Source organism: Rana temporaria, chromosome 5, assembly GCF_905171775.1.
Source record: "Rana temporaria chromosome 5, aRanTem1.1, whole genome shotgun sequence".
Taxonomy (NCBI): domain Eukaryota; kingdom Metazoa; phylum Chordata; class Amphibia; order Anura; family Ranidae; genus Rana; species Rana temporaria.
In genome coordinates, this window is record NC_053493.1 from 31,422,373 (window position 1) to 31,443,446 (window position 21,074).

The window sequence follows — 21,074 nt, forward strand, 5'->3', positions numbered from 1 at the left end:
ACGAAGACGTACACCTGTCGGATCTAACCCAGAAGCCGTCGTATCTTGTTTTGAGGATTCAAAACAATGATACGACGCGGGAAATTTGAAAGTATGCAGGCGTATCAGTAGATACACTGGCGTACTCGCTCTGTGGATCTGCCCTTCAGTGTGTAGTGAACCCATCCAAGGGGTCACACACCCCGCTACAGAGCTAACCCCTTACAGCACTTTAATAATCAGTGGACCAACAAATCAGATTGAGTTTATATCATAATTTTTTTATATTTGAATTAGGATTAAAGCAATACATAATGAAGATTAAGAGAAAGTAAAAACCATTACAATATTATGGAAAGAACAGAACAGAATCAAATACACCAAAATATCAGTAAGCAATCTCCGCTTGTAAAACAGGAACATTCTCTGGTCTTTCTAGGTTGATAGCCAAAAGTTCTGCCATAGTTATTTAAATTTTAATACTTCTGCTTCTGCTTGTGCTGTATAAAAAAAAAGAAAGAAGTGACATGTCATTACAAATGTTAAAGAAATTAAACAGTGAAAACCATCAGTTTACAAAAGCAATATGAGTAAAAAAAAAAAAACGAAAAATGTTATTCTCACTGGCCCAGATTCACGTCCAGCGGCGTATCACTGCGGCGGCGTAACGTATCTGATTTACGTTACGCCGCCGCAACTTAGACGGGCAAGTGCTGTATTCTCAAAGCACTTGCTCCGTAAGTTGCGGCGGCGTAGCGTAAATCGGCCGGCGTAAGCCCGCCTAATTCAAATTTGGATCAGGGGGGCGTGTTTTATGTAAATGCACTGTGACCGGACGTGTTTGACGTTTTTCCCGAACGGCGCATGCGCCGTCCGTGGAATTTCCCAGTGTGCATTGCTCCAAAGTACGCCGCAAGGACGTCATTGGTTTCGACGCGAACGTAAATGACGTCCAGCCCCATTCACGGACGACTTACGCAAACTACGTAACTTTTTCAAATTTCGACGCGGGAACGACGGCCATACTTAACATTGGTACGCCGCAGTTATGCCTCATATAGCAGGGGCAACATTACGCCGGGAAAAGCCTAACGTAAACGGCGTATCTTTTCTGCGTCGGCCGCGCGTACGTTCTGGAATTTGCGTATCTAGCTAATTTACATATTTCGACGCGTAAATCAGCTTACACGCCCCTAGCGGCCAGCGTAAAAATGCAGTTAGGCTCCGACGGCGTAAGAGACTTACGCCAGTCGGATGTAATAGAAATCTATGCGTAACTGATTCTAAGAATCAGGCGCATAGATACGACGGCTCGGATTCAGACTTACGACGGCGTACATGGCGCTACGCCGTCGTAAGTCCTCTGAGAATCCGGGCCACTTTCTTCATCTTTCTTTCAAAGCTATTCACATTCATATCAATCAGTTGAGGACACTAGACGTGCTACATATCCTGAAGGACATATGCAAAACATCCGGTCCTTCTGCCTTCCTCCCAATTTCCAGCAATTCTAAACTCTGAAAATGAAAGCTGCTGTTAAAAAAAAGAAAAAAAAATCCCTGGTGAGATGTGAAATAGAAAGATACAAAAGAAGTATTGTTACCAGTGGTGGCTGGTGCTCAAAATTTTTAGGGGGGTGCAAACAAACGGAAAAAAACAACAAAAAAACAATTGCAGCCTCACAGTGCCCATCAAATGCAGCCACTGTGCCCATCAAATGCAGCCACTGTGCCATATCATCAATTCTCACCACTGTGCCATGCCATCAATTGTCGCCACTGTGCCATGCCATCAATTGTCGCCACTGTGCCATGCCTTTAAATGCAGCCACTGTGCCATGCAAAGCAGAAACTGTGCCATCATTTATCGCCACTGTGCCCATCAAGTGTCACCACTGTGCCACACCAAACGCAGCCACTGTGCCATGTCATCAAACGCAGCCACTGTGCCATCAATTGTCACCACTGTGCCCTTCAATTTTCACCACTGTGCCATCAAACGCAGCCACTGTGCAATGCCATCAATTGTTACCACTGCACCCACAACAATTGTTCCCACTGTGCCCACATCAATTGTCACCACTGTGCCCTTTAATTGTCGCCACTGTGCCCTTTATTTGTCGCCACTGTGCCCTTTAATTGTCGGCACTGAGCCCTGTAAAATGCTGCCCCCTTGCCCCCCCCCCCCCACCCGGCACTTACCTTTCTGGGGTCAGCCATCCTCCTTCCACGGTCCCGCGATGTCTTCTCCCGCCCTCGATGACGCTTCAGTTAATCAGGTTACCGGTAACCAGAACTGGTGAACCTGATTGGCTGAGACGCCTGTTGGTCTTATCCAAGGAACGCACCCCCCGTGCGTCCCCTGGATAACTAAATTGTTACAAGGCCCATTAAAAAAATACAGCACAGTTTAACTCTGCTTTAAAGCAAACCTGACAAGAAAAGAAAAAAAAAATCCCAAACCACACAACCTTTTTATTTGTAAATCATTTACTTTGTACCAGAATGAAAATTTTAGTGTCATTTTAAACAGGACAAAATTAAAAAAATATACCGTAACACTATTTTTTATTTAAATGAACGCTTGACAAAATGGGGAAAAAAGTGCTTTTTGTTTTTTAGTTTTGTTACAATTTTTGTCCCTTTTTTATTGCATTAAAAAAATAAAAGTTCATTGTTAAAAGACAATATCATAAAAACATTGTCCTTAATTTTATATATATATATATATATATATATATATATATATATATATATATATATATACACACACAGCACCCTGCACCTCTGGACCCCTCCAGATTCTGAGAGAGATGCAGTCGCATCCTGGAAATCCAGCGTGCGTTCCACCGCCAGCCGCTCGTTTCTCAGTAAGACCGGTCTTACTGAGAAACGAGCGGCTGGCGGTGGAACGCACGCTGGATTTCCAGGATACGACTGCATCTCTCTCCACACTTCCTTATCCCTCACAAGCATACAGCCTCAGTGCCGGGACACGGGCACCAGCAATAGTAAGCAGCCACTTGGCACTGTGCTTATTTTAATGATTTAATAAACGTTTTACACTATGGAGGCATTTCCTCTCTTTTTTTGGGATCTGGTCTGCTGCTGACATCGGAACCTGTATGAGATTTTGCTGACCCATATTTAACCACAAGCTAGCATTGACCATATTTTAAATAATTTGGTCAACAACGTTTGGTAAGGAGCCATCTATCTTTATATTTGGTGAACTTTGGTGAAGGTCGACCACTTTTTTCTGGCATATCATATTTGGAAGACACCAGAGCACTCTGCACTTTGATTATCTCCAATTTGTTTTGGGACTGTATCACTTGCATCCATTTGCACATGGATTTTTCCAGTCACCAGATTGTGTATTAACACCTGTTAATAATTTTTTTGTCACTCACATTGTATGGTATATATTTTACACATGGACACCATTTAAACATCCGTTGGTCATAATAGTTTATTATCACCCAGTTCTGTGTATGCAGTATAACTGTAATACACTGGAATTTATATTGTATATTTAATTTTCACTATTTAAGCCTTCCACTCCTTCCCTGCAAGCTTGACACAACAATCCTAATGCCCCGTACACACCATCACTTTATGTGATGAAAAAAAATGACATTTTCTGTGAAGTAAAAAATGACGTTTTTGAAACTTCAATTTTCAAAGACGAAGTTGCCTACACACCATCGCTTTTCTCACAATGTTCTAGCAAAGCAAGGTTACGTTCTCACCACTTTTTCCATTGAAGCTCGCTTCATAAGTAGCTTCTGGGCATGCGCGGGTGAAAAAACGTCGTTTTAAACGACGTTTTTTACTACACACGGTCAATTTCTGTGAAGTAAAAGTTGACGTTTTGAAAAACGACACATAAAATTGAAGCATGCTTCAATTTTTTTTGGTCATTTTTTAGAAGACATAAAACGATGTTTTCCCCCACACACGGTCAATTAAAGTGACGTTTTTAAAAATGTCATTTTTTTTCATCACATAAAGTGATGATGTGTACGCGGCATTAGTGTTCAAGTGACAGCTTCCATACTTCTCAGCTGGTTAATATACATGGCAATGTTCTACAGCCATTTACATTTCTACAAGATAATCCAGACCCTTCATTCATTCCTACTTTGAGTTCTATACACTGGATTGACTTTGCAATTATGCGGTTTATCTTTTGAATAAGAGCGTTACCACTATCACTGGAATTGATGGACTGATCTATTGATTAACCTTTACAGTGATCTCTGTGCTCTCATTCTGCCTGGTGCTATATTGGCCCATTGGAACATTGTTTGCAGGTTATTTATACTCCCTAGTGGAAGCATTTAATACATAGTCCCAGTATAAGATCTGCATTTCCAGTGCTCACCCTCAGGGTCATTGTCATCACTGATACTTTTGATGTTATATGTCCAGATATCTAGGGGTTAATAACTATACTTTGGTCAAGTGGGATTTCATCATACCCCCACTTTTAGAATACAACGTTGTAATTTTTTACAGTGTATTTATTATGTGGTGGTCAGGTCAGTGTATGCAGGTCAGGTCATTGTAGTCAGGACAGGTGAGTGTATGCAGGTGAGTGTATGCAGGTGAGTGTTAGTGTATGCAGGTTATGTCAGTGTGTGTGTGTCTCTGTACTAACACACACACACTCACGTAGGTCAGGGTATGTGTATCAGGTACAGTAGGTCCACCTGCGCCACTCCACCGACCGCGACCGCACCCCCCCCCCCGGTGCCGGCTTGGCTTCGGGCTGAAGCCCCTGGTCTTTTTGGCACCTAGCAACGCCCCTGCCCAGGGCGGATCCTATATCTGGCACCCCCCCACCTTAAAATGTAAAACCACCCCACTGTGCCCTCTGCATACCTCTGTATCCTTCAATATCTCTTTGTCACAACTGTGTACCCCTCTCCAGGGCCGCCTTCAGGGGGGTATAGGCAGTACACCTGTAAGAGGCCCGGAGGTCCCCAGGGGCCCTGGATGGCAACCCCCCCTTTTTTTTAGGGGTCCGGAGGTCTCCAGGGGCTCGGAGGCCCCCAGGGCCCTGGATGACAACCCCCCTTTTTTAATTTATTTTTTATATAAATATTTTTTTTATATATTTTTATTTTATTTTTTATTAAAGGGCCAATTTTTTTTAGGGGCCGGAGGTCCCCAGGGGCCCGGAGATCCCCAGGGCCCTGGATGACAACCACCCTTTTTTCTTTTATAAAACAAATCTTTTTTTATATATTTTTTTATTTCTTTTATTTTTTATTTCTTTTATTTTTTATTTTATATATATATATATATATATATATATATATATATATATATATATATATATATATATATATATATATATATATATATATATAATTATTATTATTGTTATTAAAGGGCACAGAGGTCCCCAGGGCCCCAGATGGCAACCCCCCTTTTTTTTTATAAATGTTTATTTTTTTATTTTTGTTTATCTATTTTTTTATTTTTTATTTTTATTAAAGGGCCCAGAGGTCCCCAGGGCCCTAGATGGCAACCCCCCTTTTTTTTTATAAATGTTTCTTTTTTTTCTTTTTCTATATATATTTTTTATTTATTTTTTATTAAAGGGCCCAGAGGTTTTTTTTAAATATATATATATATATATTTTATTATTAAAGGGCCCAGAGGTCCACAGGGCCCAGATGGCAACCCCCCCTTTAAAAAAAATATATATATATATTTTTTATTTCTTTTTTTTTCTTTTTATTAAAGGGCTCAGAGGTCCCCAGGGACCCGGATGACTACCCCCCTTTTTTTATATATATTTTTCTTTATTTCTTCTTTTCTTTGTAAAGGGCCTCCCCCGCTTCTCAATTCGCAGCAGCCCCCCCTTCTCAATTTCAGGCGGCAGCACCCTTCTCTGCCCATGCCTAAAGCTGTGTAAGGGGCCCCATAATTCCTGATTGCGGCCCTGCCCCTCTCCACAACTGCACCTCTGGACCCTTTTACATTACACTGCACCTTGCACCTCTGGACCCCTTTACATTACACTGCACCCTGCACCTCTGGACCCCTTTATATTACACAGCACCTTGCACCTCTGGACCCCTTTACATTACACTGCACCTAAGGACCTCTTTACATTACACTGCACCCTACACCACTGGACCCCTTTACATTACACCATACCCTGCACCTCTGGACCTTTTACATTACACTGCACTTTGCACCTCTGGACCCCATTACATAACACAGCCCCCCACAGTCACCCCCCTACAGTGCAAACCCCCCACAGTGCAGACCCCCCCACAGTGCAGACACCCCTACAGTGCAGACCCCCACAGTACAGAAACCCCTATAGTGCAGACCCCCACCCCCCACAGTACAGACACCTCTACAGTACACACCCCCACCCCCCCACAGTACAGACACCTCTACAGTGCAGACCCATAATGTACCTCAGTCAGATGATAAGCGCAGGACATGCATAGAACTGGTCAGGTGATGGGTCTCCTCCCCCTGTGTAGGGAGGAGGAGGGGGAGGTGGCTTCACTCTGCTCGGCCGAGACTGAACAGAGCCATGGCGCGGCCATGAGAGAAGAAATTGCTGTGGGTCCCGGGTCACTCGGGTCGCACCCCCCCTCCTTGCAAAGCCACTAAAGGCACTCCGCGGGTGTTCTTCCTGTCACCGCCACGGTGCCCCGGCTTAAACCTGCCCGCCCCGCTGTCTTCACTTCAGTCGTGGAGGAGGGGGCACTGGCCTGACACCCCCCCTCCAGTGTGTGTCACCCGTGTCGGCCCGCTCCCCCGCCCCCCACTTAGTACACCTCTGGTCACCACATGACTTCAGCAGGCCCAATCATGCTGAGGTGTGGAGCAGCCAATCCTGGGAGAGATGAAGAAGAAAAAAGGAGGGGGGGATGTGAAGTATACAGAATGCCTCTCTCACACTCGTGCATGAGATAAGGAAATCACCTGTCAGTCACAGCAAGGGGAAGAGGCACCTATTTCTCTGTGTGTCAGTTTTTATCTTACTGAAGAAAGATAAGAGGATTGTTTAGAGCTGGATTATTTGATATTATTTTTTACTGATCGGGTCCCTTCTTTAGGTGGCCCTGTTTGGCAGGGCCGGGATAAGGGGTGGGCAGGATGTGCTGCTGCCCTGGGCACTGTGGGGGTGGGTAGGGGGTGCCATGAGGAGATTGAGGAGGAAGGTGTTTTGTGTTGGGAGGGGACATTTGGGAGGGGGGGCAGCAGGGTATAAGAATTGCTCTAGGAGGGGAAGTTTTGGGGGTTGCTAGGAGTTGGGATTTAGGGGGATTTGTGTTGGGAGGGGGGGTGGAGGAAGAGTATTTGTGCTGGGGGTGGGGGGTTGTGCTAGATGAGGTGATATGGTAGAGGGGGTACAGAAATTGTGCCAGTAGGGATTTTTTTTGGGGTATGGAGATGTTGTAGTAGGGGTGTTTGTGCTAGCAGGAGGCATGGGGGGAATTTGTGTTGGGAGGGGGGGATATGGGGGGGATGTGTACTGAGAGTTAGAATTTGAGGGATAGAGGATTTGTGCTAGGAGGAGTTATTTTTATTTTGGGGAGATGCATTTGCCCTGGGGGATTAGGGGGCAAAAATGTGTGTGTGTGTGTGTGTGTGTGGGGGGGGGGATTTCGGCAGGGAGTGCCTATGGGCTGGGAGGGGGGGGGCAAGGGTTTATGCTAATCTGCATGCTTTCCCAATAAGTGCTCAGTTTTTTTTTTTGTTGGGGGGGGGGGGGATTTTTGAGGACACATAATGCTCATACATCTTGGAGGGGGCACAGTTTTCCCTGGGTTCTAGATGACACTGTCCCGGCACTGCTGATCGGACCCTCCATTCGCTTTGGATTAAGTCTTTGTGGCAAGAATGGGCAAAGAGAACATGACATCCTGTGCTGTAACAGATGAGTCTTAATTAAAAAAATAAAAATAAATGGGGGTTTACATCCACTTTAATGCATCAATGTGGTGGGTTGTAGAAAAACATACAATGATAATACACAGAAATAAAAAAATTACCATATTCGCAGACATTCTTGCACAGGTCCTTAGTAAGAAATCTGTTTTCATTTCCTTCACAACCGCCATAGATGAATTGTTCACATTTTCTTGTCAGTTTATTATAGAAATATCGAGGAAAGGACCCCTTGCATGGACCTTTTAGTGCAGGTAATTTGCAAACTGGAAAATACAAAATTCCTAAATTTAAGCAACATTAAAAGAGATAATGATGATAAACACCAAGACTGTTAGAAACGTAAGTCTCGTACACACGACCGAGAAACTCGACGGGCGAAAACACATCGTTTTGCTCGTCGAGTTCCTTGTGAAGCCGTCGAGAAACTCGACAAGCCAATTTTCTCCATTCCCGTCAAGGAAATAGAGAACATGCTCTCTTTTTGGCCCGTCAAGTTTCTCGACAGTTTCCTCGACGAAAGTGTACACATGACCGGTTTCCTCTGCAAAAAAATATCTCCCAGCAAGTTTCTTGCTGGTTTTTGCAGAGGAACTCGGTCGTGTGTACGAGGCCTGACAGAAAAAGTGTAATCAGTGCTGACCTGAGCTCATACCTCCAATCTGTCCAGGTTTCTGCAGGTCTGTCCTGTGATTTTAACTACATTTTGTATGTGTACACTATAATATTAAACTCTGACATCTTACCACCAATGCTGGGGCACTATTCTTCCCATTGATGGCATGCCCCCTCAAGCCATGCCCAAAATTCCTCTCAATTCAATCACACGTACAGTACTTTTTAACCCACACACCATAATGACCCTGGCTTTGTCAGGATATCCCTGATGTTTTAAAGTAGTTGTTACCACCCTTTTTTTCCCAAATAATAAAATGCTTACCTGCTCTGCGCAATGCCTCCTCTTCACGCAAGTGGTGGTGAACTTCCAGTTTCTGGCTTTATGCTGGTTTTATGCTTGTTTTTATCTTGTAAAAAAGTACGTGGAAGTACGTGTCCTTTTACTACCATTTTAATAAACAAAATTATGCTATATACTTTCCCTTTTTTTTCTGCCATAATACCATATGTAGCGGCTTGCTCCTTTTGAGCTGGCGCTGCTTTAAATTTAGGGGGAAGTCTGAGAGTCAGTTGGCTGTGCTGTAAGTGACCACTATTGTTTGTCTGGGGTGCCATTACCACCCCAGGTCAAGGGTGGTAGCAGCTAGGTCAAGATGATTTGGGTGTTCCCCCTCGGCAGCCAATAAGCGACGGTTGATCGCCCCGCTGTGCATGCTGGGGAGGGGTACTTAAGGGACAGACATCATTGATCCGGGGTCGTCGATCGCTGGTCTATCGTCCCACCACCCCCCGTGTGTGGCCCTCCTGGCTGGGGGTGCATGTTCCTGTGATTCTGGCTCCGAGACCACGTTGGTCTGGGGTTGTGATTTACCCAAGTAAGGCCCGGTAGTCAGACTGGGTCTACATTTGCAGAGTGGTCCTGTGCTGTCCGTCCTGAGGGAGGAAGCCACTCGATGAAGAACCTGTCTTGGAGAGCACCGAGCATGAGGCTGGTATCTCAGGAAAGGCCTTGAACTTCATCGAAGGATGCACCATTACTGAAAGGCTGGATGATGATTGCCTGTCAGTTCTAAGTTTATAAGAAGTTAATCTGGAGAGATCCGGGTGCTGAATACTGTGTTACAAGGATTTGGGACCTGTGGGAAGGTCTGTGGCAGAGACTGTACCATTTTCCCTGCGCCATTCTGGCTGCTGGGCTAGTGAGAGAAACCTATCCGGGTGTGCAAAACCCACTCTGGCTAGAGTGGCAACGAATGCTGTGTTACTGGAAGCAGAAGTGTTTCCTGATTGAACTTATGCACCTGAACCTATTACCTGTTACCCTTCCACCTCTACAACTACTTATTTTATTCTTTTACCAAGTTCAGCAAATAAATCTTAGAAAAAGAAGTGGCAGGTGTGGACATTGAACTTTTCTCAGCTCTCATCTTATACCCTGGACAGCAAGGAAATAGAGACAACATGCCACCCAAACAAAACCAGCAGCTCCTCCGGGGGTAGTGCTACATATATATGAGGAGAATCTTTATCTTCAAAGAAGTAGCCTTGTCGAATGACTACTAATCCCAGTGACTTCTGTTATGGGGGTCCAAAGCAGCTGGTGAGTGAGCGGGCACACAGGAGGGGAGCACGGATTGCACCGATTTTGTTTACAGCACCTGGCACTACAGCATTTTATACTCGATTGAAAATAACGGAAATTTTTTATCAAATGCTTACTGTCATTTTCCTTTCCTGGCCCATCCTCACGTCAGGTTAAAATGGATTACCACCTCCTCTGGATCCCCACATGACCCCCTTTACCTAGCTGAATAAAAGGCAGCCCCCCCCCAACTAGGGTGTTCGATAACTTAGCCTGCGACAGGCCACTAGCGAGGGAGTCCTGCGCTGATGTGAGGATGGGCCAGGAAAGGAAAAATTACAGTAAGTATTTGATAACAATTTTCAGTTTTCCTTGCCCACTTCACGTCAGCACACAACGGGATATACCAAAGCTGATATAGGGCGGGAGAGAACAAATGAAGAGACACTGAGGCCTCGTACACACGACCGAGGAACTCGACGGGCGAAACACATCGTTTTGCTCGTCGAGTTCCTTGTTAGGCTGTCGAGGAACTCGACAAGCCAATTTTCTCCATTCCCATCAAGGAAATAGAAAACATGCTCTCTTTTTGGCTCGACGAGTTCCTCGACAGTTTCCTCGTCGAAAAATGTACACACGACCGGTTTCCTCGGCAAAAAAAAAAAACAGCAAGTTTCTTGCTGGTTTTTGCCGAGAAACTCGGTCGTGTGTACGAGGCCTGACAGTCAAAGAAAAGCTGCTAAAGCAATTAAGAATTGATCTCTCTGGTCCCACACATGCTGGTTACATATTTAGTTTGAAAGTTTGAATGAAGGCTCCAAAACTTCACGCTAGAACTTACATATATCTTCCAAGCAATCCTGGTATAACAGCCCCAAAAGGCTGCCACCCCTCTAGTCAAATAGGCTTGCAATTGTTTCAGAGCAGAAAAGCGGGCTTCCTGCATGCCAATCTAATCACCCTGGTAACCCAGGAGTGGATGACTCGAGGGCCTGATGGCTAAATTAAAAGATTGTACACTTTCCTCTTTTGACCAAGTACACTGTTAATAACTCGACTGTGTGCCCAGTGACTCTCTAGTGAAACTCGGAGGGACTACTTCCCAGTTTTTCTGGAAACTGGATGCCACTTTAAAATTGAACTTTGGAGATAGACGTGGTATCCCTATCTCTGGTAAAAAAGAGCAGAAAAAAAAAAAAGACACCAAAGCGCCATTCCAGGAAAGTGTTGTTGTAACAGGATGACCTATGACCCCCAGAGACTTTGTGAGGATGGGGGATACTCCTGTGCCAGCGGCCCTAAGAACTCTTGGGTCTAAATTCACCCTGTGCCCCTTTTGGGCATAGGGTGGCTAATCATATTTCATGTATTACTTGAGATGGGACATTAATAATAAATCATGTTTGCAGGATGTCTTGAGATATCACAAGTTGTTGGCTATTCAATGTGGTGACTCATTCTAGGATTAGCCCTGACTAGTGACATGCTAATTGAGTCAGACAGGTTAATTGGTTTTCTGCAAGCTGGTCGGTAAGTAGGCTTGGTTTTTCCCTGGGCATTCCCCAGGTTTTTGTTGTTATCTGCTTTAGCCTTCCAATGCTACTTACTGTTATGGCCAGCTATAGACGGGGGCAGTGGACATGTTTATGCTTCACCTGTGGTGTTTATATTGGTCCATTAGTGCACCAACACCTTTGCAGCCATTGTGCTATATGCTGGGTGCTTGGTGTGCTCTTGTACCTTTAAAGGAGGGGTGGCTTCCCTTCAGTTCACCTGCCCCTGTCTATCCATTAAAATGCATGTGCCTCCACTGTGAGGACGCTCATTGTTTAGTGTTAGGACCACAGATATTGCAGGGTGCCTTGGCGCGGCTCTGTGGCTCACGCATGCGTTTGCAAATGCGTGCTGACTGAACCCCTGTTTTTAACGCATACTGTAGACAGGTTAATTGGTTTTCTGCAAGCTGGTCGGTAAGTAGGCTTGGTTTTTCCCTGGGCATTCCCCAGGTTTTTGTTGTTATCTGCTTTAGCCTTCCAATGCTACTTACTGTTATGGCCAGCTATAGACGGGGGCAGTGGACATGTTTATGCTTCACCTGTGGTGTTTATATTGGTCCATTAGTGCACCAACACCTTTGCAGCCATTGTGCTATATGCTGGGTGCTTGGTGTGCTCTTGTACCTTTAAAGGAGGGGTGGCTTCCCTTCAGTTCACCTGCCCCTGTCTATCCATTAAAATGCATGTGCCTCCACTGTGGGGACGCTCATTGTTTAGTGTTAGGACCACAGATATTGCAGGGTGCCTTGGCGCGGCTCTGTGGCTCACGCATGCGTTTGCAAATGCGTGCTGACTGAACCCCTGTTTTTAACGCATACTGTAGACAGGTTAATTGGTTTTCTGCAAGCTGGTCGGTAAGTAGGCTTGGTTTTTCCCTGGGCATTCCCCAGGTTTTTGTTGTTATCTGCTTTAGCCTTCCAATGCTACTTACTGTTATGGCCAGCTATAGACGGGGGCAGTGGACATGTTTATGCTTCACCTGTGGTGTTTATATTGGTCCATTAGTGCACCAACACCTTTGCAGCCATTGTGCTATATGCTGGGTGCTTGGTGTGCTCTTGTACCTTTAAAGGAGGGGTGGCTTCCCTTCAGTTCACCTGCCCCTGTCTATCCATTAAAATGCATGTGCCTCCACTGTGAGGACGCTCATTGTTTAGTGTTAGGACCACAGATATTGCAGGGTGCCTTGGCGCGGCTCTGTGGCTCACGCATGCGTTTGCAAATGCGTGCTGACTGAACCCCTGTTTTTAACGCATACTGTAGACAGGTTAATTGGTTTTCTGCAAGCTGGTCGGTAAGTAGGCTTGGTTTTTCCCTGGGCATTCCCCAGGTTTTTGTTGTTAATTGAGTCAGGGCCTGGAAGACATTTCATTGTCCTTGTGTAAAGGTGTTAATCCAGGTCTGCTCCCAGACCTCTAATTATGTATGCTAAATACTGTTATGTGTGGAATGTACTTGTCGGAGACAGAACGTCTGCCTAGGGAACTCAGTGTGTGATGGTGTTTTGTTTGTTATGCTGTTAATGAAGGAATGTGCAGTGATGAGATGATGATAATTATAGGCCGGCGCCGACACGTTTAGAATGTTTAGTAATTAGCCTTAGTGTGTGATTAGGGGGGGTGGAGATCTCATTGTCCCTTTGAATACTGTCACATGGTTGTACTGTATATAAGACTGAGAATAAACCATTAAAATTGTCATTACATTTGGAAGAAGCACAGAGCTGTGTCTTGTCTTGATTCTGGGAAAATGGGATGCCTGCTGATTTGTCTGTGTGCCAGATGAGCTGTCGTGGATGGAATAGAAGGTCGTAAACGGTGGTGACCGTTACAGTTGTAATCTTCAACATCCTTCTGTCTGAAGTAGTTGCTGCCAGGAGAACTAGTTTTACCATGAGGTACTTCAATGAAATGAAAAAAAGGGCGTCAATATTGTTTTGGAGCCACGTCGCACGACCGCGCAATTGTCATTCAAAGTGCGACAGCGCTGAAAACTAAAAATTGGTCTAGGCAGGAAGGGGGTGAAAATGCCTTGTATGGAAGTGGTTAAAGGAACCTATTTAGAAAATAAAAAATGAACCTTTATAACCCCTTTAACAAATACCTATGTATGGACAGATTAATGGAAAATACCTCATACTAATAGTACATTAGTAAATAAAGGTACAAATAGAGCAAAAGAGAAAGAGGCAAGATAGCTAGAGATGGACGAGGGAGGATATAAACACAAATGACTATGATACCCACCACACACACACAAAATGTGTACATACATGGATACATGGATACTGGATACATGGATACTGTAATGACTTTCCCATAAGTCCTGATCTGGTGAATTTTTCCCTCACTTTCAGTCTTGGAGTCAATGGTCACAGGCCTAAACCAAAGGGTGAATCTACAGCGTGGACACCGGCAACAATACAAACCTAACAGGGGCTCTAAGTCTACTACACTCAAAACCATAAGATCCCTTTCACACTGAGGAGTTTTTCAGGTGGTACAGCGCTAAAAAAAAACTCCTGCACTGCCTACTCAATACCCGAGGGCTTTCACACTGAGGTGATGCGCTGGCGGGAGAGAAAAAAATCTCCTGCCAGCAGCATTTTTGGAGCGGTGAGAGGAGCGGCATGTATACACCGCTCCTTCCCATTTAAAACAATGGGAAACTGCAGTATTAACCCTTTATCGGCCGCTAGCGGGGGTTTAATACCGCTATCGGCCGAATCCTGCGGCAATTCCGACGGTATAGCGCCGCTATTTTTAGCTGCGCTATACCGCCACCACGCCTCCCACCCCAGTGAGAAAGGGGCCTATGGCATCTCTGTGTTTATATATATAGTAACATTACTATTTCAGAAAAACTGACCTGCTGGAATTGCAGAGGTGAGCTGAAACATCATAAGACTGGCAGCGATCACAGCGAGGATCAATGTGGTTTTCATGTTGTAGTCTTGTGTCTTGGTCACCACAATGGAGAGTTGGTGTTGATCTGTAGACTGTGTATTATCACAGATTCCTGCTGGATATTTAAAGAGAAAGGAGAGACCACACCCACAGCATGACTGGTCAGGTTAGTTGGTCTGCCCCTGAGGGTGATCTTGATACCTCCGGTGGGTGGAGATCATCTCCATTGTATTTCTTCGGGCCAATATCAGAAATGCCATAACTAAATATAGGTATATAAAAATACAAAAAGAAAATAGAAAGATTAATCAACCACCAACTATGTGGATGTTTAAAGCCTTGGGGACCTGAGAATCTGAAACATTATATCTGGTCTGTCTTAAAGCATATTTTTTTCCAAATAGTACATGTAGAACCCTGATGTTTAGGCAGGGTTGCTAGTAAATTTACCTCTAAGTATAGTTGCTTTGGCCAATTGATAAGATTGATAAGAGATCAATTGATTCCACCCTAATTCCACCGTGGAATTACTGCACTTCTCTCTTCTGTCACTAGATGGCCGGGTATCTGGTGGCATTAGATAAGACAAGAGCATTGCAAGGACAGATTAGGAATAGATAAGATGTCTCAGCCAATGGGCAAGGATTTTCTTGGGCCCTTGGCATGTTGGGAGAGCCTATTTATTTGGGTGAGGTCAGGTGGTAGGGGTTCTGTGCTACCTGGATGGCTGTCTGGGTGGACAAGTGTTGTACTGCCCCGGGCTGCTAGGCCAGAGCCTGAGGCCTATCCCAGGGATGTCTGGCTGCTAGGCTGTCTGAGGGCCTATCCAGAAGCAAGAGAGCAGCGCAGAGTTGGGAGCAATCCAACAAAAAGTAACGATTCTGCCGGTTGAAAAACATGTCTTGGTCGGAGGTAGAAGGGAAGCAGTCGCCACTAAGGGACCATCCACCTGATTACCAGGACCATCATGAGTAGCTGAAGCAAGTACCAGAGCAGTATTCTCACCAACCTGGGACGGTGAAGAATTGGGAAACCTCAGCAGGTGTCAAGCCATGGAACCAGCCAGTGGAGGTGACGCTTGCAGCCTTATGCATATGAGATTTTTTTTTTTTTTTTTTGGTGGAGGAGTGGATCTTGGGTGGGAGTTCCCACACTTTTTTCCCCAGGACTTGCCCCCTGATGCTAATGTCTTGGATTTCTTTCATCCTTCTCTAATTACCATGATTTTAATATGCTGTGAATGTCCCCTTTGTCCCCTTGCATGCAGTAAGCTTTTAATGCTCCTTTTTTGGCCTACATGCATATTTCCCTTCACTAACCTCTCCAGCATGCTATCCTTGGCCCAAACACACCTAGCCTAGTCTGTTTGAATTTTTTTTTGTCTGCTCCATTGTAGTTCTGCCCCTCCACCCCCCCCCCAAAAAAAAATGTCCCAATGTATTGTTTCTCATTCAATTTAGGCAGAGTGCCAGAGTTTTTTTTTGGAGGGGCCAAACTCAGCTAGAATCCCCCCCCTTAAATGTGTCCCAATGTATTGTTTCTCATTCAATTTAGGCAGAGTGCTAGAGGTTTTTTTTTGGAGGGCCCAAACTCAGCTAGAATCCACCCCCCCCCTTTAAATTGTTTAATGGGCCATCAGAGGGGTGAGGAATCTGATAAGTGGGCCTATTTTATTTTTGGCTGTAAATACTCATTTGAATAAATGTTATACTGATGTTGGACAAGCATGTCTTTTTGTGATCTGATTGCAATGTTTATGTGCAAAAGTACAATTTTTTTTTTGTTTGACTCCACAGTTTCCTTCAACGCCACAGGAATGGCAGACTGTGGCATCCCATTTTGCCCAGCGGTGGGACTTTCCTAACTGCGGAGGGGCAATTGATGGGAAACACGTCCGCATAGTGCCCCCCACCCTGTTCGGGGTCATACTATTATAATTATAAAGGTTTTAATAGTATTGTGTTGAGTTTATGTATGTGGACATGGGGGAAGAATGGCTGGATGTCCGATGTGGAGTATTCGCTCAAACAGAGTTTGCCCGACGTCTCCAGACTGGTGGCCTGGCACTGACACCGGATGAAGATAATGTGGAGGAACTACCGTTTGTGTTTGTTGCGGATGAAGCTTTCGGGCTGGGACCACACCTGATGAGGCCGTTTCCCCAGAGGACCCTCACCCCGGAGAGGAGGGTTTTTAATTACCGGCTGGCCAGAGCCCGGAGGGTTGTATAGAGAATGCCTTTGGGATAATGGCCAGCCGGTTCCGCCTGTTCCTGACAGCCATCCACATGGCGGAATATAAACTTAACATCATTGTTTTTTGCTGCTGCATACTGCACAATTTTCTGCGCAGACATTCTGTTTCGTATTTATCTAACCTTGGGCCTGAGGCCGGACTATCCGAAACCCTGACTAGCCTGGACACTGGCATTACTGGCTTGCCCCCCCAAACTGCCCGTGATGTACGTCAGAAATACGTGGAGTACTTCACGGGTATGGGGGCCATCGCTATGCCAGACCATATATAATTTTTTGAACAAAAAAAATAAACACAAAATTTGATCTTTGAAAAACCTGTTTTGTCATTATTGCTTGTGTTTCTTTTATCTGTCTCCCTGGTTCTCCTATAGTGCACTTGTAGTGCCAAATGGATTTCTCTGTTTTAGTAAATAACCACAATTGTCACAGTAATCACTCACTTTTAAATGTACAAACTGGTATTGAGCATAGAAAGAAGAAGCCACACATTGTTGTATTTTTTGGGGGGTTTTAATCTGTGCACAACTTGTGCGTTTTTTTAATTTTCTTGTAGAAAAATAAAAACTAAAACCAGGCATGGTTAAAACAAGCAAATATCTACAAACAATGGAACTTACAAAGTTCAACCTTAGAAACACATGAGATGGGAGGAGATGTCCCTGAACAAGCCAAATTTTGAAGATGCTCACGGTTTGTGTGGCAAAATGGGGATTTCGATCCTGATCCTATGCCAAATGTCTGCATGTGCTATCTGCCATCATGGGGGAACAATGGATGTGTTTTGGGGGTGCAACCCCTTCCTCTCACCTACTTGAGTAGGGAGGAAGGGGTTGCACCCACAAAGCACAGACGTAGATATCCTGTGATGGCAGATAGCACATGTTGACACACTGTGTGCATCTTCAAATTTTGGCTTGTGGATCATCCAATGCAAATGTGGGCGCAGAACACAACATATAAAAATGGTGGTGGTGGGGGGTCAGTCTACTATTCGCCCCAACATGTCAATGATGTTTTTATATTTTTGTTTAACCTCCCTGGCGGTATGATTCTTTCAGAAAAAAGATGCTGAAAGCGGTACCATTATTTGCAAGGAAATTTGGCGTTTTATATTGTAGGTCTGTAATTTTTAGGAATAACTCACTTAAATCTGACCATACAAGAGACTAGTAGGCATCCCGGGTATGACATTTTTTTAAAAACAAAATTATAAATTCTAATATAATAAATAATTATAAATAATTATAAATAATTATAACAAGTAATAATATAATTATAATAAAAATTATTCAATAATGTAATCAACTCAAAATCACTGAAATTTGCTCAGTTGCAGAATTGTCGCTGTCATTACTTTTATTTTTTTATGACGAATTTCCCCACAAATTGCTATCGCACAATTCTGCAAGTGATTATAATTTATTATCGCTGTTTTCTAGCTGCTCTAAAACCATTTTTGACATAAAGGGACACTTTTGGTTGCTATGGACAATCTACAGTTTGCAGGGAGAAAGAACTGTTTTTATTATATAAAAGTACATGTAGGGCACTGGGCAGACCACTAGGGACAAGGGGGGGGTGTATTTTTTACATACAGTACTGTAATTACAGTATACTGTATGTATTGTGTTAGTTTATGTCTTTGAATTTGGCACCGTTCTCCGCCCCCGTGCGTCGTAACGTCACAGGGAACAGAGATCGGCGGCACAGAGGGACACTGTGTGAATCGAGCGAGGTCCCGCTCGCTCACACAGCGCGGTGGCATCGCTGGATCCAGGGACAAGGTAAGTAACTTTGTCTGCTGCTGCAGCGAGGCAAGCCCGAGTCTGATTCGGGGTTACCGCTTTTGGTATGAAAATCTCACCCTGAGTCAGACTCGGGAATACCACCAGGAGGGTTAATGACATTCATCCTATTCCTCATAATGTCCATTTCACTACTACATTCCATTATTTCTTGTATCACGATTTTTGCACTAGCACTTGAGAAAGGAGTACTAGTAGTTGCTGTGACACCACCATTTTCATCCCCTGAAAAAAAAGGGTTATTAGAAATATGCAGGCCTACATCTCTTTACCTGAAGCTGTGGTGACAGACACTGACCTGTTGTGCTGATAATCTCCACCTCTCCTTCTTCCACCTCTCCTTCTTCCACACCTCATTCTTCCACACCTCCTTCTTCCACACCTTCTTCCTCCACATGCTGAGGTTGGTGTTGTTTAGCATGTTTGTGCTTCCTAGCCTCCTCCGAATGGTGTCCTCCCATTTCTCTTTCCCCTAAGAAAATGAAACAAAAGGTATACTCAGCACACAGATATTGGAGGGCAGAACTAGAAAACATTGCTTGGAAGTGGGGTACAATTGTCTGTTTTGGATCATTCATAAAATCATCACGTTTTTTTTAGGAGTTTCCCAAAGCTGGAATACTGATGCTTTTTGTCAAAGTGACACACATGGAGGCACCCCAAGTATCCTTTGTGTGAGACCCTAAAAAGGTTGTTTTGGTGGGCCACACAGGTGCTCCTGAGTACAGATGTGTAACCAGCTGCTTAGTATCCTCTCCTTTTTACACTGAATGAATCCGGTTTGCATTTCATATTCTTGTAAGTTCGAACAAACACATCATCTTGACAACAATTTTTATAAATGTTGTTTTACGCCAAATAGGCATGACCACGTGTGGTTTTCCTAGATCTGCGGAAAAAATCAGATTTTTGAGTAACAATGTTTACTACGAACGTAAAAATAATACACTTTGGCCACTAACCTGAAAGTTGCCATGTTCAAAAGTACAACCAGGCCAACCAAGCACATGGGGAAAAATATGCAAGAATCTAATAAACACATTTGCAATAAACACATGAAAAATATGTACTTTTGTCAATAATTTTCTTGATCTTCCTATACTGCTCCGACTCCCTCAATTTCAGGTCAGACCACCTTTTACGGAGCTGCTCCTTGGATCTCCTGACCTGAAATTTATGGTAAAGACTCTTCGCCACTTTGTCCATTATTTGGACCTTCCTCAGATTAGGGGTATCGTATGGCCCATGATCGCCATCGTAATCTTTCCTCCACAGTATGTCCACCATCTCCACCATCTCATCAAGTGACATATTCGTGGCCTTGTATCGTCTGGGCCTGGATCTGGACGTTCCCGCCTCCGGGCTTTCCTTGTCGGTACGGGGTATACCACGCAATGTGACACCACCATATTGTCGTTTTTCCACTGAGAAGGGGCGTGGTATAGAGGAAAAAGACCGCCATGGGCGGGTGAAGAGGGCGGTGTTTCACGCATGCGCTGGATATATAATGAGAACGACGTGACTACGTTGGGTACGTGGAGTAAGGACGAGCGGAAGTGCCAAACGACTGAAACAAAGGTAAAAATGAAACTGGGGCCAGCAGTGGCCTATATATACTTGAGTTATGATATCAAGGCAGGGATGTTGGGTTTATGTTGATTGGACCCTTGACCAAATTAATCTTGGGGCCCCCCATGCAATTTTGCTCTCCATCTGCTCTGAGACATATACAATATATATCTGCAAGACTCAAAAACAGATTATTTTACTGTGTATCAGATCAGGCAATGATTGTGATTGTTGGACAGAGGTTATTAAACAGTGTATCATCTCATCACTGCAGAGGGGCATGATATACACATGAATGGTGCCTTTATGAATGCTCTATTTACTTTTGCATATGAATGCCACTTATTTATTTAGATGTAAACACAGGGTCTGCAGGTAAATCATCATTACACAACAATGGTGCAGAGCTGGGCAGCATTAGTGGCAGCAGTACACACTGTGTTTAAAGGTCTAGGTTGTGATAAGATTAGGACAATTTAAGCTGACCTAGTGTTTATATGTCTTTTGTTTGATCTTCTAGAAAATATGGATAAATTGAGAGAGCCCGAGATCCTGATGAGGTTCATAGACAAATATAGGGAACTACGCAACCTATGGGAGATCAAGAACAACTAGTATCACAACAGTGTTGTAAGACGGGCAACAATTGAACTATTTGCCATTTATATGCAGACATGGATCCCAGAGGCTGATTACATCATGATAAACAGCAAAATAAATAATCTGAGGAATTCGTATAAGAAACATTATAAAGAGGTCCGCACTTCGCTGAGATCAGGAGCAGCAGCAGACAAAGTTCATGTGCCCAAGCTGTGGTACTTCAAACACCTCCCTTTTCTGGATGATCAAATTGAAGCCAGGAAATCACTTTCC

At 44.2% G+C, this 21,074-nt stretch overlaps 1 protein-coding gene across 1 annotated transcript; it reads right to left on the reverse strand.

The window, feature by feature from the left end:
* Positions 1 to 239: 239 nt before the first annotated feature.
* LOC120941046 (tissue factor pathway inhibitor 2-like) lies at positions 240 to 19,943 on the reverse strand. Its single transcript, XM_040354287.1, has 4 exons — positions 19,775 to 19,943; positions 14,532 to 14,681; positions 8,012 to 8,173; positions 240 to 479 (listed from the first exon to the last, which is right to left on the reverse strand). Exons 1-4 carry the CDS (start codon positions 19,941 to 19,943, stop codon positions 445 to 447), a joined length of 516 nt encoding a protein of 171 aa, XP_040210221.1. The 3' UTR covers positions 240 to 444.
* Positions 19,944 to 21,074: the final 1,131 nt, after the last annotated feature.